This window comes from Ictalurus furcatus, chromosome 16 (assembly GCF_023375685.1).
Source record: "Ictalurus furcatus strain D&B chromosome 16, Billie_1.0, whole genome shotgun sequence".
Taxonomy (NCBI): domain Eukaryota; kingdom Metazoa; phylum Chordata; class Actinopteri; order Siluriformes; family Ictaluridae; genus Ictalurus; species Ictalurus furcatus.
The window spans coordinates 22,067,552-22,090,465 of record NC_071270.1 but is presented as its reverse complement, the minus strand read 5'-3'; the positions used below and the strand labels follow the sequence as shown (position 1 = coordinate 22,090,465).

Genomic DNA, 22,914 nt, shown 5'->3' with positions numbered 1-22,914 from the left:
CTATCAAACAAAACTTCTATGAGTACCATGAATTTGCCAGATAATAACTATCATTGTTTACTAATAAAGTAATAAATGATCTTCAATCAGGCTTGCTTATTTTTTTGTGTTACATATCATACATACTCGTCAGCTCACTGATCGGTTGGCAGAAGTGTCCATCATATGGAAGAGCGTTGATGCAGCCACAAGAGGAATTGGTGACGTAACCACAAGACCCATATAGTTTGCACTTTTCACATGGCCAGAAATACTGATCCTCACACCTGCACTGATATTCAGTACCATTCAAACTGCACACTGTGGAACAGAAAATCATGATGAGGTGAGGATTTCTTAGAACAATGCTGTGATTTTAAGAATGTTTTTTTATATAGGTTTAAATTATATTTAAATACAATTTATTTGATGCCTTCTGAGATATTGTGTAAACAGACATTAACTTGAAAGAAATGGTTATCAGAGGATCAACCCCTCTTTTTATAAAAATTTCAAGTAAATATTTGTGGTTAATGTCATTAAATTTCATATGAAAGCAATCTCTGAAATGCTGTGTATGACTTTATTGGAGGTTGGATCGTATAATCTCTGACACATTGTGACTGCGAGACTCAGCAGAAACTGAAAGGTCAGTTACCTGTAGTGATGTTAATTTCAGTGATATTGATGTTACTATTTATTGTAGGTAAACTGAGTGTCTTCAAAATGTTCCTCAGTTGATTCAAGACTGTTACATCCACTGCGCTAATTTCAATCTCAATTAGGTATTCAGCTGAGAGAAAAATGAAAAGAAATTCCACATAAATGTATTACATAATCAAATGGGGGAAAAATTAACAACAACAACAAGAAGAACAACAACAGCAACAACAACAACAATAATAATAATAATAATAATAATAATAATAATAATAATAATAAGTAACACTAGTCAGAAGTTGCACGTCTTATGGTAGTTATTGGGGTAGTTTTACCTGTGCGTGTTTCCATTGGACATGTAGAGTTATCTATGAAATAAAGCAGTGCCGTCAATAAAAGTACTAATAAATAGTTCCAACAACTCTTTACGTAGAAAGAATTATCATAAGAGCTTTAGCTTCAAACATGTTGTTTGGTGAGATATGGAGTAAAGTTAAATATCTAAAGCATCTGAATATCTATCAAACAAAACTTCTATGAGTACCATGAATTTGCCAGATAATAGCTATCATTGTTTACTAATAAAGTAATAAATGATCTTCAATCAGGCTTGCTTATTTGTTTGTGTTACATATCATACATACTCGTCAGCTCACTGATTGGTTGGCAGAAGTGTCCATCATATGGAAGAGCGTTGATGCAGCCACAAGAGGAATTGGTGACAAAATTACAAGACCCATATAGTTTGCACTTTTCACATGGCCAGAAATACTGATCCTCACACCTGCACTGATATTCAGTACCATTCAAACTGCACACTGTGGAACAGAAAAAACATCATGATGAGGTGAGGATTTGTTAAAACAGTGCTGTCATTTAAAAAAAAAAAAAAGTAAATATATATATATATATATATATATATATATATATATATATATATATATATATATATATATATATATATATATATATATTAGATTAATCTAAATGAAAATAAATACAATTTATTTGATTGTTTTTAGATATTGTGTGAGTAGCTATTAATTTAAAAAATGGTTATCAGTAATCTAAATATAACATGTGGGTTTACCTCATTGTATGACCTATTTTTGGCTTTCTTTGCATTTGTTTAATATTGTGAAACTGGGTGTCAGCCTAATAAATAACTAAATAAATTTTAGGTTCTAGACAGGAAGTGGCACATGTATTTGGCAAGGAAGTCAAAAGTATTTTGACTTAATGTCGTGACATTTTTACAAAACAATAAGTCACTGTGGTGAGTTGGTGGCTACAGAATGTTACCTTGTCCACAAGCAGAACTTCCCTCAATAACCACAAATTACATACCTTTGGTAGTTTGGGATATGACAGTCTATTTATTGTCTGGGCATTGGGTTTGTGAGCAGAAATTACATACTGCAAAGTCAATAAATAAACACAAACATTTTCTAATTTCTAAATTCCCACTGGCATACGCGTTACACTTTCACATGTTTTCCTGTCTAAGCACTTTTCACTTCCTCATCAACTCCACACCTGTTTCTGTCTAGAACTTTACAGCATGTTTTATTTCTTAGGACGCCTCCCAGTGGTCAAAAATTAAACAAACTTAAAGAAAGCCATAAATGGCTCTTACACTCATTGCATAAAATTTCCAGTAAATATTTCAGGTTAAGTTCATTGCAGATCACATGAAAGCCATTTCTGAAATGCTGTGTATGACTTTATTGGAGGTTGGATCATATAATCTCTGACACATTGTGACTGCGAGACTCAGCAGAAACTGAAAGGTCAGTTACCTGTAGTGATGTTAATTTCAGTGATATTGATGTTACTATTTATTGTAGGTAAACTGAGTGTCTTCAAAATGTTCCTCAGTTGATTCAAGACTGTTACATCCACTGCGCTAATTTCAATCTCAATTAGGTATTCAGCTGAGAGAAAAATGAAAAGAAATTCCACATAAATGTATTACATAATCAAATGGGGAAAAAATTAACAACAACAAGAACAACAACAACAATAATAATAATATTAATAATAATAATAATAAGTAACACTAGTCAGAAGTTGCATGTCTTATGGTAGTTATTGGGGTAGTTTTACCTGTGCGTGTTTCCATTGGACATGTAGAGTTATCTATGAAATAAAGCAGTGCCGTCAATAAAAGTACTAATAAATAGTTCCAACAACTCTTTACGTAGAAAGAATTATCGTAAGAACTTTAGCTTCAAACATGTTGTTTGTTGAGATATGAAGTAGAGTTAAATATCTAAAGCATCTGAATATCTATCAAACAAAACTTCTATGAGTACCATGAATTTGCCAGATAATAGCTATCATTGTTTACTAATAAAGTAATAAATGATCTTCAATCAGGCTTGCTTATTTTTTTGTGTTACATATCATACATACTCGTCAGCTCACTGATTGGTTGGCAGAAGTGTCCATCATATGGAAGAGCGTTGATGCAGCCACAAGAGGAATTGGTGACGTAACCACAAGACCCATATAGTTTGCACTTTTCACATGGCCAGAAATACTGATCCTCACACCTGCACTGATATTCAGTACCATTCAAACTGCACACTGTGGAACAGAAAATCATGATGAGGTGAGGATTTCTTAGAACAATGCTGTGATTTTAAGAATGTTTTTTTATATAGGTTTAAATTATATTTAAATACAATTTATTTGATGCCTTCTGAGATATTGTGTAAACAGACATTAACTTGAAAGAAATGGTTATCAGAGGATCAACCCCTCTTTTTATAAAAATTTCAAGTAAATATTTGTGGTTAATGTCATTAAATTTCATATGAAAGCAATCTCTGAAATGCTGTGTATGACTTTATTGGAGGTTGGATCGTATAATCTCTGACACATTGTGACTGCGAGACTCAGCAGAAACTGAAAGGTCAGTTACCTGTAGTGATGTTAATTTCAGTGATATTGATGTTACTATTTATTGTAGGTAAACTGAGTGTCTTCAAAATGTTCCTCAGTTGATTCAAGACTGTTACATCCACTGCGCTAATTTCAATCTCAATTAGGTATTCAGCTGAGAGAAAAATGAAAAGAAATTCCACATAAATGTATTACATAATCAAATGGGGGAAAAATTAACAACAACAACAAGAAGAACAACAACAGCAACAACAACAACAATAATAATAATAATAATAATAATAATAATAATAATAATAATAAGTAACACTAGTCAGAAGTTGCACGTCTTATGGTAGTTATTGGGGTAGTTTTACCTGTGCGTGTTTCCATTGGACATGTAGAGTTATCTATGAAATAAAGCAGTGCCGTCAATAAAAGTACTAATAAATAGTTCCAACAACTCTTTACGTAGAAAGAATTATCATAAGAGCTTTAGCTTCAAACATGTTGTTTGGTGAGATATGGAGTAAAGTTAAATATCTAAAGCATCTGAATATCTATCAAACAAAACTTCTATGAGTACCATGAATTTGCCAGATAATAGCTATCATTGTTTACTAATAAAGTAATAAATGATCTTCAATCAGGCTTGCTTATTTGTTTGTGTTACATATCATACATACTCGTCAGCTCACTGATTGGTTGGCAGAAGTGTCCATCATATGGAAGAGCGTTGATGCAGCCACAAGAGGAATTGGTGACAAAATTACAAGACCCATATAGTTTGCACTTTTCACATGGCCAGAAATACTGATCCTCACACCTGCACTGATATTCAGTACCATTCAAACTGCACACTGTGGAACAGAAAAAACATCATGATGAGGTGAGGATTTGTTAAAACAGTGCTGTCATTTAAAAAAAAAAAAAAAGTAAATATATATATATATATATATATATATATATATATATATATATATATATATATATATATATATATATATATATATATATATTAGATTAATCTAAATGAAAATAAATACAATTTATTTGATTGTTTTTAGATATTGTGTGAGTAGCTATTAATTTAAAAAATGGTTATCAGTAATCTAAATATAACATGTGGGTTTACCTCATTGTATGACCTATTTTTGGCTTTCTTTGCATTTGTTTAATATTGTGAAACTGGGTGTCAGCCTAATAAATAACTAAATAAATTTTAGGTTCTAGACAGGAAGTGGCACATGTATTTGGCAAGGAAGTCAAAAGTATTTTGACTTAATGTCGTGACATTTTTACAAAACAATAAGTCACTGTGGTGAGTTGGTGGCTACAGAATGTTACCTTGTCCACAAGCAGAACTTCCCTCAATAACCACAAATTACATACCTTTGGTAGTTTGGGATATGACAGTCTATTTATTGTCTGGGCATTGGGTTTGTGAGCAGAAATTACATACTGCAAAGTCAATAAATAAACACAAACATTTTCTAATTTCTAAATTCCCACTGGCATACGCGTTACACTTTCACATGTTTTCCTGTCTAAGCACTTTTCACTTCCTCATCAACTCCACACCTGTTTCTGTCTAGAACTTTACAGCATGTTTTATTTCTTAGGACGCCTCCCAGTGGTCAAAAATTAAACAAACTTAAAGAAAGCCATAAATGGCTCTTACACTCATTGCATGAAATTTCCAGTAAATATTTCAGGTTAAGTTCATTGCAGATCACATGAAAGCCATTTCTGAAATGCTGTGTATGACTTTATTGGAGGTTGGATCATATAATCTCTGACACATTGTGACTGCGAGACTCAGCAGAAACTGAAAGGTCAGTTACCTGTAGTGATGTTAATTTCAGTGATATTGATGTTACTATTTATTGTAGGTAAACTGAGTGTCTTCAAAATGTTCCTCAGTTGATTCAAGACTGTTACATCCACTGCGCTAATTTCAATCTCAATTAGGTATTCAGCTGAGAGAAAAATGAAAAGAAATTCCACATAAATGTATTACATAATCAAATGGGGAAAAAATTAACAACAACAAGAACAACAACAACAATAATAATAATATTAATAATAATAATAATAAGTAACACTAGTCAGAAGTTGCATGTCTTATGGTAGTTATTGGGGTAGTTTTACCTGTGCGTGTTTCCATTGGACATGTAGAGTTATCTATGAAATAAAGCAGTGCCGTCAATAAAAGTACTAATAAATAGTTCCAACAACTCTTTACGTAGAAAGAATTATCGTAAGAACTTTAGCTTCAAACATGTTGTTTGTTGAGATATGAAGTAGAGTTAAATATCTAAAGCATCTGAATATCTATCAAACAAAACTTCTATGAGTACCATGAATTTGCCAGATAATAGCTATCATTGTTTACTAATAAAGTAATAAATGATCTTCAATCAGGCTTGCTTATTTTTTTGTGTTACATATCATACATACTCGTCAGCTCACTGATTGGTTGGCAGAAGTGTCCATCATATGGAAGAGCGTTGATGCAGCCACAAGAGGAATTGGTGACGTAACCACAAGACCCATATAGTTTGCACTTTTCACATGGCCAGAAATACTGATCCTCACACCTGCACTGATATTCAGTACCATTCAAACTGCACACTGTGGAACAGAAAATCATGATGAGGTGAGGATTTCTTAGAACAATGCTGTGATTTTAAGAATGGTTTTTTTTATATAGGTTTAAATTATATTTAAATACAATTTATTTGATGCCTTCTGAGATATTGTGTAAACAGACATTAACTTGAAAGAAATGGTTATCAGAGGATCAACCCCTCTTTTTATAAAAATTTCAAGTAAATATTTGTGGTTAATGTCATTAAATTTCATATGAAAGCAATCTCTGAAATGCTGTGTATGACTTTACTGGATTTGGATCGTATAATCTCTGACACATTGTGAGTGTGAGATTCATCAGAAACTGAAAGGTCAGTTACCTGTAGTGATGTTAACGTCAGTGACACTGATGTCACTATTTATTGTAGGTAAACTGTGTGTCTGTAAAATGTCCCTCAGTTGATTCAGGATTGTTACATCTATTGCATCAATCTCAATCTCAATCAGATATTCACCTGAGGGAACGGTGAAAAGAAATTCCACTAAAATTTACTATATGATTATACAGCATGGAAGTAAAGTAACGCTGGTCAGAAATTGCACATCTTGTGGTAGTTATTGAGGTAGTTTACCTGGGGGTAGGTCAGGTGGACATATAGAGTTATCTGTAAAGAGCAAAATGCCACGATTAAAAAAATGGACTAATAAATACAGTTTATTTAACCTACTGTAACTTAGAAAACTTTGTCATAAGAGTATTTATCATCAAACATGTTTGTGTGCTTAATGTGTTTGAGTGCTTCTGAAGTTAAATATCTAGAGCATGTGTGCTATTTCTTTCATTCGGAACTATAGTGTGTGTGGTGTTTTTTTTTGTTGTTGTTTTTCTTTTTTTGTAATTGGGTCAGTTTTTCTTATTGGATTGAACATGTGAAATATCAATTTTGCCAGGGCGGCGGACACATTTGCCATTTAAAAGTGACAATTATGAATTATATACAAAATATCATAATGAAGTATTGAAAGGGCATCAGTCTTAAATGATTATTATTCATGTTACATATCATACATACTCATCAGCTCACTGATTGGTTGGCAGAAGTGTCCATCATATGGAATTATGTTGATGCAGCCACATGAGGAATTGGTGATGTTACCACAAGACCCATATAGTTTACACTTTTCACATGGCCAGAAATACTGATCCTCACACCTGCACTGATATTCAGTACCATTCAAACTGCACACTGTGGAACAGAAAATCATGATGAGGTGAGGATTTCTTAGAACAATGCTGTGATTTTAAGAATGGTTTTTCATATATAGGTTTAAATTATCTTTAAATACAATGCATTTGATTCCTTCTGAGATATTGTGTAAACAGACATTAATTGGAAAGAAGTGGTTATCAGGGGATTAACCCCTCTTTTTATAAAAATTTCAAGTAAATATTTGTGGTTAATGTCATTAAATTTCATATGAAAGCAATCTCTGAAATGCTGTGTATGACTTTACTGGATTTGGATCGTATAATCTCTGACACATTGTGAGTGTGAGATTCTCAGAAACTGAAAGGTCAGTTACCTGTAGTGATGTTAACGTCAGTGACACTGATGTCACTATTTATTGTAGGTAAACTGTGTGTCTGTAAAATGTCCCTCAGTTGATTCAGGATTGTTACATCTATTGCATCAATCTCAATCTCAATCAGATATTCACCTGAAGGAATGGTGAAAAGAAATTCCACTAAAATTTACTATATGATTATACAGCATGGAAGTAAAGTAACGCTGGTCAGAAATTGCACATCTTGTGGTAGTTATTGAGGTAGTTTACCTGGGGGTAGGTCAGGTGGACATATAGAGTTATCTGTAAAGAGCAAAATGCCATGATTAAAAAATGGACTAATAAATACAGTTTATTTAACCCACTGTAACTTAGAAAACTTTGTCATAAGAGTATTTATCATCAAACATGTTTGAGTGTTTATGAAGTTAAATATCTAGAGCGTTTGTGCTATTTCTTTCATTCGGCACTGTTGTGGGTTTTTTTTGTAATTGGGTCAGTTTTTCTTATTGGATTGAACATGTGAGATATCAATGTTGCCAGGGCGGCGGACACATTTGCCATTTAAAAGTGACAATTATATGTTAATGAAGTACTGAAAGGGTATTATTCTTAAATAATTATTATTCGTGTTGCATATCATACATACTCGTTAGATCATTGATTGGTTGGCAGAAGTGTCCATCATATGGAAGAGCGTTGATGCAGTCACAAGAGGAATTGGTGACATAATTACAAGACCCATATAGTTTGCACTTTTCACATGGCCAGAAATACTGATCCTCACACCTGCACTGATATTCAGTACCATTCAAACTGCACACTGTGGAACAGAAAATCATGATGAGGTGAGGATTTCTTAGAACAATGCTGTGATTTTAAGAATGGTTTTTTTTATATAGGTTTAAATTATATTTAAATACAATTTATTTGATGCCTTCTGAGATATTGTGTAAACAGACATTAACTTGAAAGAAGTGGTTATCAGGGGATTAACCCCTCTTTTTATAAAAATTTCAAGTAAATATTTGTGGTTAATGTCATTAAATTTCATATGAAAGCAATCTCTGAAATGCTGTGTATGACTTTATTGGAGGTTGGATCATATAATCTCTGACACATTGTGACTGCAAGACTCAGCAGAAACTGAAAGGTCAGTTACCTGTAGTGATGTTAATTTCAGTGATATTGATGTTACTATTTATTGTAGATAAACTGAGTGTCTTCAAAATGTTCCTCAGTTCATTCAAGACTGTTACATCCACTGCGCTAATTTCAATCTCAATTAGGTATTCAGCTGAGAGAAAAATGAAAAGAAATTCCATATAAATTTACTACATCATTATACGGAAGTAAAGTAACACTGGTGAGAATCTTCACATCTTTGGTTAGTTATTGGGGTAGTTTTACCTGGGGGTGGTCCAGTTGGACATGTAGAGTTATCTGTAAAGTAAAGCATTACCATAATTAAAAAGTACTAATAAATATGTTCACCAACTCTTTACTTCATAATGAGAACTTTAGCTTCAAACTGATGTCTGTTGAGATATGAGTAGACTTAAATATCTAGAGCATTAAACTATCCAGTTCTATAAAACAAAACTTCTAGAAGTACCATGCATTTGACAGTTAATAGCTATCATTGTATAGTAATAAAGTAATAAATGAACATCAGTCAGACATTCTTGTTTTTTGTGTTATATATAATACATACTCATCAGCTCATTGATTGGTTGGCAGAAGTGTCCATCATTTGGAAGAGCGTTGATGCAGTCACATGAGGAATTGGTGACATTATTACAAGACCCATATACTGTGCACTTTTCACATGGCCATAAGTACTGATCCTCACACGTGCACTGATATTCAGTACCATTCAAACTGCACACTGTGGAATGTAAGAAGATTTATTCATTTTTTTGTCTGTTTCTAAGATTTTGTGATTTCAATACCCATATTCATTACAAAACACTGATGACATGTTATAGATGTGTCCGCAAAACAGACTTTAAAATCGTTAGCATCAAAGCCATTTCACTCTTTATAGTTCACAAAAATTCCCTCCTCACTCTATAATATCAGGCTACATTATTTGAATCCTACTTCATCATGGTTCATTTGGCATTTAAAAGCGTGCACTGGATATTCTCCAATGTCTTTTGTCACAATTTCAAGATTAGCTCACCCCAAAAATATTGCACTATATTGTTAATAGGAATTTTTTTTATACACAGCCTAACTCCTACCTGTTGTAATGGCCACATCTGTAATTTCTGCTGCATGACCAAATGTAATTGGGAAACTGATTTCTGCAAAACGGTTTCTCAGTTCATCGAGCATTGTTGTGCTTGTGGTATTCAGCTCAATTTCAACCAGAATATCAAATAATGGTAGTTCTACAAAAAGACAATAGGCATGTGAATACAAGAAATGCTATTTTAGGTATTTATTTTATGGTTTATATACTTATATACAATTTTTCTCTTACCACTTGTTGTCACACACATCTGTCCATCACTGGGAAAGACATCGATACAGGTACATACTCCTTCATATAGGTCATTGCAGGCATTATGCACAATGCAGTTATTAAATGACCAAAAATACTGATCCTCACAAATGCACTGATATTCAGAACCATTTGGGTGACACACTGAGGAAAAGAGAATTTTAAAGAAAAGATTAGGACTAAACTTGAATATGTAATTATGCATGCATGCATGGCCTCATTATGAAGTCTTGCCAGCCTCAGCACCCATGTTAGTATCGAGCCCGTATTTACTGTGCTTTGACCCTTGCCTTGGCTTTAGATTACTCTGTAGGCTTACCCTTTATTTGGATATCCATGCCTTTTAGTCTTTGACTGTTACTTTTACAGTACTTTTTTTTACAGTTACTTTTTTGAGTTTTGCACTGCAGCTCTGACAATAGTTCTGACTGGAACATAAATTATTAATCCACTTATTCAGATATGTTGTGGTTACTACAGTAACAGCTCTTTCACAGGGACTTGTATAGCAGGCATTCCACATAATTGAATGTTAATAATAAACAGATAATTTAATATCCAAGGTCTATCCCTGGACCACCGGGTGTAAAGCGAGAAACATAGACAGTAATCATTTATTTGGTCAAACTTTCTGTAAGAAAACATATAAGAAGTCTCGAGTGTCGGTTCTTTGAACGTCTTCAAGACAGAGATTTTGCACTATGCAGTTTCTGGGTAACGTGTTGAACTACTTTTTTTTTTTGTCTTATTAATTTCAAGAGAGAGAAAGCACTAGGGTTGCACTGACCAATTTGTATCTCTTCCACTGAAGTATAAATTTAACTTTCTAATTCCTGTGTGAAGCGAAACTCTCACACAAGCTGCATTTTACCACGTATTACATCATTTGTGGTCTGACAGGTTATTTAATTGCTGAACGTCTCACCCTTTAGCTGTTAGAGAATCTTTGGAGACTTTACATTGTGTCATTAAACGTTTACAGGTTCTTCCAACCTGTCACTGAAAACATGCTATATGACCAGGTTACTATATTCCATTTTGGCTTAGGACCTATTTTAAACTGTGCTAACAAAACACATACTGTATGTCAAAGTAACGTTCTGCATGATATCAGTGCAACCAGATGTGCGATTTTATACGGCAGAATATCATACAATGTAAACCCAGCTGGGGCTAGTGATCCTTCCATCACATCTGATGCAATTCCCATAGTGTCAAGCAAATACAGTAGCTTAGATTTAGATACATTTATAATCAAGAACCTACATTGAAAAATAATAATAACATGTGGTGGTTGTTGTTTTCGAACAGAGCTTACCTGTTGTAATGTTCACGCTTTCGATTTCTGTGGTGTTGTCTATTTGGAAACTACTGATGGACTCCAATGATGATTTGATTTGCTCAAATAAAATCGCCTGTGACACATTCACCTCTATGATTACAATGTATTCTAGTATATCCGTGTTCACTGGAAATGAAAATGTAATTTTGGTCATTTAGGTGACGGGTATGAAAAGAAAAAAACAGACATAGATATAAATATAATATATAGAATTGCTTTAAAATTCATATAGCAGGATTTTTTTTTTAATGGATTTTTATTTACCAGATCGTTTTTCCCTTAAGTGATTCATTTCTCCATCTGTGTAGCTAAACTGAATTTTGAGGGGAAAAATTAATTAGGCAAAGTTGCATAATATTGGTTACAGTAATAATAATGTTTATGTTTATCACATATACGATTTGTAGTCTTTATTGCTGTAAAAACCTGAAATTTACCATTACTTATTACTGAAATTCAATATTACAAAGAATTCAGTTAAAGAAGTGTCAGGAATTTGAAAGAAATTTAAACATTGTCATCAGTTTATATATGTTTATTACAAAGCCTTTACTTCTAGTAATAGCAATACCGACAATGCAAACCATATCATATGTTTCAACATTCTTTATTTACATTTACATTTATGCCATTTGGCAGATGACCTTATCCAGAGCAACTTACTTAACTGTTGAATTATTAAGCTTGAACATTTATGTATTTTTATTTCCCTGTTTAATGTGGATAGTATTTGGATTGACAATAGTCATCCATCCATCCATTGTCTGTACCACTTATCCTACACAGGGTTGCATGGAGCCTGGAGCCAATCCCAGGGAACTCGGGGCACGAGACACCCTGGACAGGGTGCCAACCCATCGCAGGGCACAATCACACACGCAAACTCACACACTGTGGACACTTTAGAAATGTCAATCTACCTACACTGCATATCTTTGGACTGGGGAGGAAACCGGAATACCCGGAGGAAACCCCTGAAGCAGAGAGAACATGCAATCCATGCACACACAGGGCGGTGGTGGGAATCGACTCAACTCTGGAGGTGTGAGGCAAACGTGCTAATCGCTAAGCCACCCCTCCCCCCCCCAGTCATATATCATATATAAAATTCTTTTTAGTACTTGGTTGTAAATCCTGGTCGTTCCTGAGTTCATACTTTATCTTCAAAATGACATTTTGTACATGGAATCCGGAGTACTTCCAGAGTGTAAATATGTAAAAGATCAGCACTTATATAGCGCTTTTTAACCTTAGCGGTTCTACAAAGCACTTTACATTGTTTCTCACTCACTCCATCATACACACAGCAATGGTAGCAGAGGTGTCCTGCAAGGTGCTAGCTTGCCATTGATAGCAACTTGAGGTTCAGTGTCTTGCCCAAGGACACTTCAGCATGTAGAGTCATGTGGGCCGGGAATCAAACGGCCAACCCTACGATTAGTGGACAACCCGCTCTACCACCTGAGCCAAGCCACACACAAATATGTATTTGTTTGTACAGAATTATTAATCAAGTCATTCTTCAAATCTACTGGTAATTTAGACACTATTGTCTTTAGGCAAATTCATTTACATTTAGAAATCTTTGATATCAGTTCCTCTCCGGGAACCGTCACCTTACTGTGCTGGAGAGGTTTGTGTGTCCCTACGAACCTGAGGGCTGTGTTGTCTGAAGCCTTGTGCTCCTGGTAGGGTCTCTCAAGGCAAAGTGGTCTCAGGGGAGGGGCCAGACTAAGAATGGTTCAAAGACAAGCTCATGAAGAAAACAAAGGGAGGAGGAGTTACCCTGCCTGGAGGAAGCCCGGGGCCCCCGTCTGGAGCCGGGCCCAGAGGGAGGGCCTGACAGCGAGCGCCTGGTGGCTGGGTTTGCCACGGAGCCCAGCCGGGCAAAGCCCAAAAAAGCAACGTGGCACCCCCCTCTCCATCCTATGGACCCACCACTCATGGGGTGAACCATGGGGGTCGGGTGCACTGCTACATGGGTGGCAGTGAAGGTCAGGGGCCTTGACGGACCACACTCGGGCGGCAGAGGCTGGCTCTGGGGACGTGGAACGTCACCTCTCTGTGGGGGAAGGAACTGGAACTTGTGCGGGAGGTGGAGCGCTACCAGTTAGGTCTGGTGGGGCTTACCTCAACGCACAGTCTCGGTACCGTACTCCTGGATAGAGGATGGACTCTATTCTACTCTGGAGTTGACCAGGATGTGAGGTGCCGGGCGGGTTTGGGGATACTCACAAGTCCCCGGTTGAGCGCCGTTACGTTGGAGTTTACACCGGTGGACGAGAGGGTCGCCTCCTTATGCCTAAGGGTTGTGGGGGGGGAAACTCTGACTGTTGTCTGTGTATATGCACCGAACACCAGTTCAGAGTACTCGGCCTTCTTGGAGACCCTGCATGGAGTCCTGTATAGGGCACCAGTAGGGGACTCCATAGTTCTGCTAGGAGACTTCAACGCGCACGTGGGCAATGATGGAGATACCTGGAGAGGCGTGATTGGGAGGAATGGCCTCCCTGATCTAAACCCGAGCAGGCGTTTGTTGTTGGACTTCTGTGCTAGTCATGGATTGTCTATAACGAATACCATGTTTGAACATAAGGAGGCTCATAAGTGTATGTGGTACCAGAGCACCCTAGGCTGAAGGTCAATGATCGATTTTGTAATCGTATCATCTGATCTGAGGCCACATGTTCTGGACACTCGGGAGAGAGGGGCAGAGCTGTTAACTGAGCACCATCTGGTGGTGAGTTGGGTCAAGGGTGGGGGAAGATTCTGGACAGACCTGGAAAGCCCAAACGGGTAGTGTGGGTGAACTGGGAACGTCTGGAGGAGGCCCCTGTCCGCGAGATCTTCAACTCACACCTCCGGCGGAGTTTTTCTGGCACCCCTGTGGAGGTTGGGGGCATTGAACTTCAGTGGGCAATGTTCAAAGCCTCCATTGCTGAAGCTGCGGTGGAGAGCTGTGGTCTCAAGGTCTTAGGTGCCTCAAGGGGCGGTAACCCTCGAACATCGTGGTGGACACCGGTGGTCAGGGAAGCCATCCGACTGAAGAAGGAGGCCTTCCAGGATGTGTTATCCCGAGGACTCCGGAGGCAGTTGCAAGGTACCGACAGGCCCGAAAGGCTGCAGCCTCTGCTGTGAAAGAGGCAAAGCAGCGGGTGTGGGAGAAGTTTGGAGAGGACATGGAGAAGGACTTTCGGTTGGCACCAAGGTGTTTCTGGAAAACCATCCGCCACCCCAGGAGTGGGAAATGGGGAACCATCCAAGCTGTGTACAGTAAGGATGGGACGTTGTTGACCTCAACTGAGGAAGTAATTGCACGGTGGAAGGAACACTTTGAGGAACTCCTGAATCTGACTAACACTCCCTCTATGGTAGAGGCAGAGGTGGAGGATGATGGGGGATCATCGTCAATTTCCCTGTTGGAGGTCACTGAGGTAGTCAAACAACTACACAGAGGCAAAGCCCCAGGGATTGATGAGATCCGTCCAGAAATGCTGAAAGCTCTGGGTGTGGAGGGGATGTCTTGGATGACACGCCTCTTTAACATTGCGTGGAAGTCAGGGACAGTGCCCAAGGAGTGGCAGACCGGGGTGGTGGTTCCCCTGTTCAAAAAGGGGGACCAGAGAGTGTGCGCCAACTATAGGGGTATCACACTTCTCAGCCCCCCTGGTAAAGTCTACTTCAGGGTGCTGGAATGGAGGGTTCGGCCAATAGTCGAACCTCGGATTGAAGAGGAACAATGCGGATTCCGTCCTGGTTGTGGAACAACGCACCAGCTCTTTACTCTCGCAAGGATCTTGGAGGGGGCCTGGGAGTATGCCCATCCGGTCTACATGTGTTTTGTGGATTTGGAGAAGGCATATGACCGGGTCCCCAGGGGTTTAATGTGGGAGGTGCTGAGGGAGTATGGGGTGAGGGGTTCCCTTCTTAGGGCTATCCAATCACTGTACTCCCAAAGCAAGAGCTGTGTCCGGATGCTCGGCAAAAAGTCGGACTCGTTCTAGGTGGGGGTTGGTCTCCGCCAGGGCTGCACTTTGTCACCAATCCTGTTTGTGATATTCATGGACAGGATATCGAGGCGTAGTCATGGTGGGGAGGGGTTGTGGTTTGGCGACCTGATGATCTCATCGCTGCTTTTTGCAGATGATGTGGTCCTGATGGCATCATTAGTTCGCAGCTGAGTGTGAAGTGGCTGGGATTAGGATTAGCACCTCTAAATCTGAGGCCATGGTTCTCAGTAGGAAACCAATGGAGTGCCTACTCCAGGTGGGGAATGAGTACTTAACCCAAGTGAAGGAGTTCAAGTACCTCGGGGTCTTGTTCACGAGTGAGGGGACATGCGAGCAGGAGATTGGCTGAAGAATTGGAGAAGCGGGAGCAGTATTGCAATCATTTTACCGCACCATTGTGACAAAAAGAGAGCTGAGCCAGAAGGCAAAGCTCTTGATCTACCGGACAATCTTCGTTCCTACCCTCACCTATGGTCATGAAGGTTGGGTAGTGACAGAAAGAACTAGATCGCGGGTACAAGCAGCCGAAATGGGTTTTCTCAGGAGGGTGGCTGGCCTCTCCCTTAGAGATAGGGTGAGAAGCTCGATTATCCGAGAGGAACTCAGAGTAGAGCCGCTGCTCCTTTGCGTTGAATAGAGCCAGTTGAGGTGGTTCGGGCACCTGGTAAGGATGCCCCCTGGGCGCCTCCCTAGGGAGGTGTTCCAGGCATGTCCAGCTGGGAGGAGACCTCGGGGAAGACCCAGGACCAGGTGGAGATATTATATCGCCACACTGGCCTAGGAACGCCTCGGGATCCCCCAGTCAGAGCTGGTTAATGTGGCTCAGGAAAGGGAAGTTTGGGCTCCCCTGCTGGAGCTGCTGCCCCCGCAACCCGATAACGGATAAGAGTTTGAGGATGGATGGATGAATCTTTGATAGTGCCTGGTTTTCTTCTTAACTCATATTTCAGTTTAAAAACATTACCTCTGCAATTATGTCTGAAATTTCAGGGAGTCCTTGTGAGTTCACCACTTCCATATAAATGAGCAGGATGGCAAAAAATCTCAGGAAACATTCTGGCCTTTTCCCTGTAAAACAAAGATTAAAAAAATTTAAAATGTAGCCTAGCAGGGTAATTTTCACATAAACTTACCAAATATTATTCCAAGAGAGTGTATGTTTTATTCGAGAACAGCTGAATCTCTATGCTTGACTTTATTCAGAGTCCCAAATGTATCTTTTGCTGATCTCCTGCACGTAACTCTGCTGCTGAAGAAACTCAACTGTTTCTGAGAATTATGGTGAACAGTAGCCTAAAGTTCTTGGTGCTCATGTGGATAGTTTTCTACTAAATCCTTTTATAGGTTCTTTATCCAACCACAGAAGAGAATTTACAAGGAAGGGGGGTTTCAACAAACTTTAGGTCATTAATTTACCATCTGACTTAAAAACATTTTTTTTTGTAAGCAAACAGTAAATGGGAGAGAGAAATACTGAAACTATGCACATCATACTATGAACATATGCCAATTTGTACTGGGACTTGTCTTGGTCCTAGGCATTGGTCTGACTAAATATGGTTTCATCCCATAGTTCGTAAATAATGTTTGTGTTGTCTGTTCTGTCCACATATGCAAAGGTTGTGAAGAAGTGATTCCTTCTTCTAGAAAATGGTCAAATCAGTGGTGCCAGACACAAATGAAGCCAACTAATTAAAGTACTATAAAGATTGGCCTTGAAAAGGATTTAATGATGTTGTTGTTTTGTCTTGATCTCAAGCCCGCCTTCATTTGAAGTCAATCATGACTTAGGTCACTTAATACACTGTCTTGACTTGATTTCGGCTAATCCTGGTCTTGAAATTGACCATTGTTCAACCATTGAAACAATATCAATAAGGAACTGTTTTTTTATGGTTACCACTCCCAGTCATGACTAACAACTCACTGTGTATAGTTCTACCAAACGATTCTGAGAAAAAGATAATGATGCATGTAGAGTTAAAAGCTTCTCAGGGCAACAACATTATATAACCAAACATACAGCACACATATGCACATTTAACAGATTACAACATTTGTGTTTAGTATATACAAGAAGTATAAATATGTATAGACATAAGCACACTCTACATAAGTATTCACAGCCTTTGCTCAATACTTTGTTGAAGCACCTTTGGCACCAATTAAAGCCTCAAGTCTTTTTGAGAATGATGCTACAAGCTTGGCACAAGGGGAGCATCGGTGCACAGATTTTCAGATCTCTCCAGAGATGTTCAGTCGGGTTCAAGTCTGGGCTCTGGCTGGGCCACTCAAAGACATTCACAGAGTTGTCCTGTAGCCACTCCTTTGTTATCTTGGTTGTGTGCTTAGGGTCGTTGTCCTGTTGGAAGATGAACCTTCGCCCCAGTCTGAGGTCCAGAGCGCTCTGGAGCAGGTTTTCATCAAGGATGTCTCTGTACATTGCTGCTTTCATCTTTCCCTCGATCGTGACTAGTCTCCCAGTTCCTGCCACTGAAAAACATCCCCACAGCATGATGCTGCCACCACCTTGCTTCACTGTAGGAATGATATTGTCCAGGTGATGACTGGTGCCTGGTTTCCTCCAGACATGACGCTTGCCATTCAGGCCAAAGAGTTCAATCTTTGTTTCATAATAGTCTGAGAGTCCTTCAAGTGCCTTTTGGCAAACTCCAGGTGGGCTGTCATGTGCCTTTTACTGAGGAGTGGCTTCCGGTTGGCCACTCTACCATACAGGCTTGATTGGTGGAGTGCTGCAGAGATGGTTGTTCTTCTGGAAGTTTCTCCTCTCTCCACAGAGACACACTGGAGCTCTGTCAGAGTGACCATCGGGTTTTTGGTCACCTCCCTGACTAAGGCCCTTCTCCCCCGATTGCTCAGTTTGGCCGGGCGGCCAGCTCTAGGAAGAGTCCTGCTGGTTCCACACTTCTTCCATTTAGGGATGATGGAGGCCACTGTTCTCATTGGGACCTTCAATGCTGCAGACATGTTTCTGTACCTTTCCCCAGATCTGTGCCTCGATACAATCCTGTATCGGATGTCTCCAGACAATTCCTTGGACTTCATGCCTTGGTTTGTGCTCTGACATGCATTAACTGTGAGACCTTATATAGACAGGTGTGTGCCTTTCCAAATCATGTCCAATCAACTGAATTTATCACAGGTGGACTCCAATCAAGTTGTAGAAACATCTCAAGGATGATCAGTGGAAACAGGATGTACCTGAGCTCAATTTTGAGTGTCATGGCAAAGGCTGTGAATACTTATGTTCATGTGGTTTTTTGGTTTTTATTTTTAATAAATTTGCAAAGATTTCAAACAAACTTCTTTCATGTTGTCATTATGGGGTATTGTTTGTAGAATTTTGAGGAAAATAATGAATTTAATCCATTTTGCAATAAGGCTGTAACATAACAAAATGTGGAAAAAGTGAAGCACTGTGAATACTTTCCGGATGCACTGTAATATACATAGGGCTGTAGTCAAGACTGCATTTGTCAAGTCCAAGATCAGGACTAGCCAAGATGAAGTCAAGACCAAGGGGGTAGAGATCAAGTCTGAATGAAAATGAGATCAAATAAACTGGAGTTTATTTCTGCCTACAGAAGCCTGCTTGGATCATTTCTATAACCAGACAAACTTGTTAGACCAAAAACCATCAAATGCTTTTTGAGGCCAGAGCTTTACTTCAACTAGTTTGCTTCATTCATGCATTATGTTAACGATTAGGCTGTTTTCAAAAAATAAATAATTATTTCTTGTCAAACTTTGTGTATGTAAAAAAAAAATAAGGCCAGAACCACATTTAGTAAGACCATTGCCCACAACTGAGACAAGTCCAAGTACAAATTCCAATAATCAGAGACAGGTCCAAGTCAATACATGTCAAGACCTGACTTGAGTCCCACAGCCCTAAGTACACCATATTCTGATTTGTGTGTATTCCCTGTCAGCTTTCGATAGATATCATTGTTTTTAAACTTGTTCAGCGGCCTACCTGTCCTAACACATACTAGTCAAGTGGAACAGCAACATATTTGGAAATACCATCTAGATTCAGCAGTTACTGAACCTTATGTCTTTAAAACAGAGACCTTAGCGGGGATCCAGCTCAAATGATTTCACACGAAGTATAACTTGGACCTAAGGCCTGACTTCTCAACAAATTGTATGGTCTTGGGTGATGGCATGCTTCACGTACTTTAATGTTTTATATCCTTTTATGTTCTAGAATTACTACACCAAATACAAACCTTATCACACACACACACACACACACACACACACACACACATTGTTGTCATTTTTCACTGCTTGCCAGACATTCCACAGATCTTCCTAGAAACCCCCGCCCCAACCACGCCCTCTAAAAGTTGAGAAGAACAAGTTGAAAACTGAATTAAAAACACCATAGTACTCTCCACCACCATCATCAAAATGCAGTCTGGTGATAAATTAAAAGACAAAACACCATACAGTGGTGTAGTAAGGTGTTGAGCCACCAGGTTCTGGAGAAACCAGAACCAGCCAGCAGTGAGCCTTGGTAGAGATTCTACTAGTCTCTTGAACTGTACTGGAGCGATGAACACTGTTCTTCCAAAAACATTCACAGTTCTTCCAAAAATACGCTATATGGCCAGAATTTGGTGCACCTGACCATCACACCCATATGTGGTCCTTCCCCAAACTGTTGCCATAAAGTTGGAAGCACACAATTGTATACAATGTCTTTGTTTGATGTGCATTAAGATTTTCCTTCACTGGAACTAAGGGACCATATTCCAGCATGACAATGACCCTGTGCACAAAGCGAGCTCCTTGAAGACATGGTTTGCCAAGGTTGGAGTGGAAGAATTCAACCTCAACCCCACTGAACACCTTTTGGGATGCACTGAAACACCGAGTGCACCCCAGGCATCCTCACCTGACATCAGTGCCTGATCTCACTAATCCTCTTAGCTGAATGATCACAGATCCACACAGCCACACACTCTCAAATCTAGTGGAAAGCCTTCCCAGAAGAGTGGAGGTTATTATAACAGCAAAAAGGAGACTAAATCTGGAATGGGATGTTCAAAAAACACAACTGAATGTGATGGTCATGTGTCCACAAACATTTTGTCATATAGTGTATTCACTGTTCTTGCACAAATTTCCTCAAGGCTTTTGTATGGAGAGTCACTGTTGTCTTTTTACTTCTTTTATTTTTATTTTTATTTCCTCATATTATCATTATGACTATTTCTACTCTGTGTTGGTAAATGAAGAGCATTACCCTGTTACATATTTAGCTTGTCATGTAATCAGAGAAGATACGCTGAACTGCAGTTCCCAGCAGCCACTGCATCAGTCACATAACCACCTGCACCTGAATCACGTTCTTGTTAACAAGCACTGTGTGTATATAGCCACAGTTTGCACTGCATTCTTTGTCTTACGTTTGTCATTGTGCATGTTGCTGAGTTTATGATATTTGTTTTATGTTTATTCTTAGCCTTAGTGTTTTGATGCTGATTCATAGTTCCTGTTTTGTGTTTGGTTGTGCTATTAATTAAAGAAATTCTGCACTTATGTCCGTCTCCACCTTGGATTCATGACATAGCTGTCCTAATTCTTGATAGTGGGTTTGTATAAGATAATGTATGCAAGGCTTAAAAACAGCTTTAACTCGGCAGTAGATTAAGGAAACAAAGATGGACAGTTCAGACTAAAACTATGTTTATTGTGATACACCTGATCAGATTAACTATAGACTTGATATCTCAAGAGTATTTCATCTAATTCCATTAGAAGATCAAACGAAAAGTTAGAGCTCAACCCTTTTGCTTCCAGTAAGTAATTATAATCCAAACAAGTCTGACATGTTTCCTTCTACACAAACAAACACATTTAAATGTAAATGGTTCTTTTGTAGCAAAATGTAATTTTAAATTATTAGTAAAGTTGCATTTCTAAAAATAGGTAACTTACCTTTATTAGCCATGATGCTCAGGTAGATTTTGGACTTCATCTGGTGTCTCTTTGGTGTCTCTGTGTAAAATACAAGAGCTACTGAGCACATTCCGAAGACATCCAAAAGCATTAGAACAACTTCTACTTTCTTCAAAAAAGGAAATTAATCTATTAAAGAATCACAGAATTAAAGAATAATAGTTTTTACCACTTAAATAAAACTTTCCTCCTGGCTCAATAAAAGTAACATATCACTTGTTTAAAATGTTGTTTGAAAGGAACAGAAAATTCCATGTCACTGGTGAACCTATAGTTATGCTGTACTGCATTCCTTCTGAACTACTCCATGGCTCTGCCTTTGTTTTAACAAACATTTTCACAGCCAATTAAAAGTTTCTATTGTTTCTCCAGTAGAATCCTATATTATCACAGCAAACTAATTACCTTTTAGTAAGTGAAATGACCGTAAATACTGTCCAGTCAGAAGTATCTAAAGTTTCCTATGTCATCCTAGATTACAATAAAACAAATTTCTAGACATTTTTACATAATTATTTACATAATAATCATTTCAAGTTTGAAACAGTCTTTTTCTAGTGGCAGATTTGTTTTTCTAATTTTAAGTACAGTATATATATATATATTTCCAGAAAGAAGCGGGGAAAAAAAACAATCTGCCTATAAAATGTAATATTTGAAATGTCTAAAAGCATCTTAAAAACAGGCTGAATAATCTTATATTTGTTAATATAAGATTATTAAAAATATAAATCTGTATATATTCTAGATATTTTCACTTGCTAAGATTTTTGACTTTTTAAATTTATTTTTTGTTTGTTTTTTGCATTGATGGTTGACTTGGTTGAATCCTGCTTCTTATGGTATCTTTACAAATTAAATTTAGATTAGTGTATGTAGTGTATGTAATCATTGATTGGGTTGTGTGATGTGGTATCTGAAAAAAATTAAGTATTTTCGAATGGCTGGATGTACCGAGATTTTATTCCAATTATACCAGTGCAAAGAGTTACTACTGTTCTGTCATTAGTATGAAATTTTCAGTGATGACTATTCACAGTAAGTGAAAGCATTTCAGTTCTTTACAGATTTGATGTCAGTGAAGGAAACAAAGTATGCATAGTACCATGTACAGTATGTTTCAGATATTATTTAAGATAGATTTATGAATTTAGTTGTCAGTCATTATTGACATGACTGATATTAGATCTATCAGTTGTTATTTCTCATGAACACTACGCAGCCGTGACATGTTTTTATTAAGCATTAATTTACTTCCATTTTATAAAATAGAAATTTACATTTGTGGTCAATTTACTAAAATTCGTCAACCTTCCTAGCGTGTCTGAGAGTCAATTTAATTTAAATACATTTCTAGATTTTTTTTCAGCTTTACTCTG

At 37.9% G+C, this 22,914-nt stretch overlaps 1 protein-coding gene across 1 annotated transcript; it reads right to left on the bottom strand.

The window, feature by feature from the left end:
* Positions 1-7,936: 7,936 nt before the first annotated feature.
* Positions 7,937-22,060, bottom strand: LOC128620719 (uncharacterized). The gene is made up of 11 exons (XM_053645961.1): positions 21,705-22,060; positions 21,515-21,574; positions 16,509-16,612; positions 11,799-11,847; positions 11,511-11,660; positions 10,172-10,336; positions 9,930-10,079; positions 9,398-9,571; positions 9,094-9,126; positions 8,900-8,980; positions 7,937-7,953 (listed from the first exon to the last, which is right to left on the bottom strand). The coding sequence occupies exons 2-11, from the start codon at positions 21,552-21,554 to the stop codon at positions 7,937-7,939; spliced, it is 963 nt and encodes a 320-aa protein (XP_053501936.1). The 5' UTR covers positions 21,555-21,574; positions 21,705-22,060.
* Positions 22,061-22,914: the final 854 nt, after the last annotated feature.

Bases quoted from the DNA above. Each gene is read 5' to 3' on its own strand.
- LOC128620719 (XM_053645961.1), bottom strand. From the start codon at position 21,554: ATGAAGTCCAAAATCTACCTGAGCATCATGGCTAATAAAG. The intron at 10,080-10,171 runs GTAAGAGAAAAA...GTCTTTTTGTAG, and splicing joins GATGTGTGTGACAACAAGTG to AACTACCATTATTTGATATT. The intron at 8,981-9,093 runs GTAAAACTACCC...TTTTTCTCTCAG, and splicing joins TCCAACTGGACCACCCCCAG to CTGAATACCTAATTGAGATT.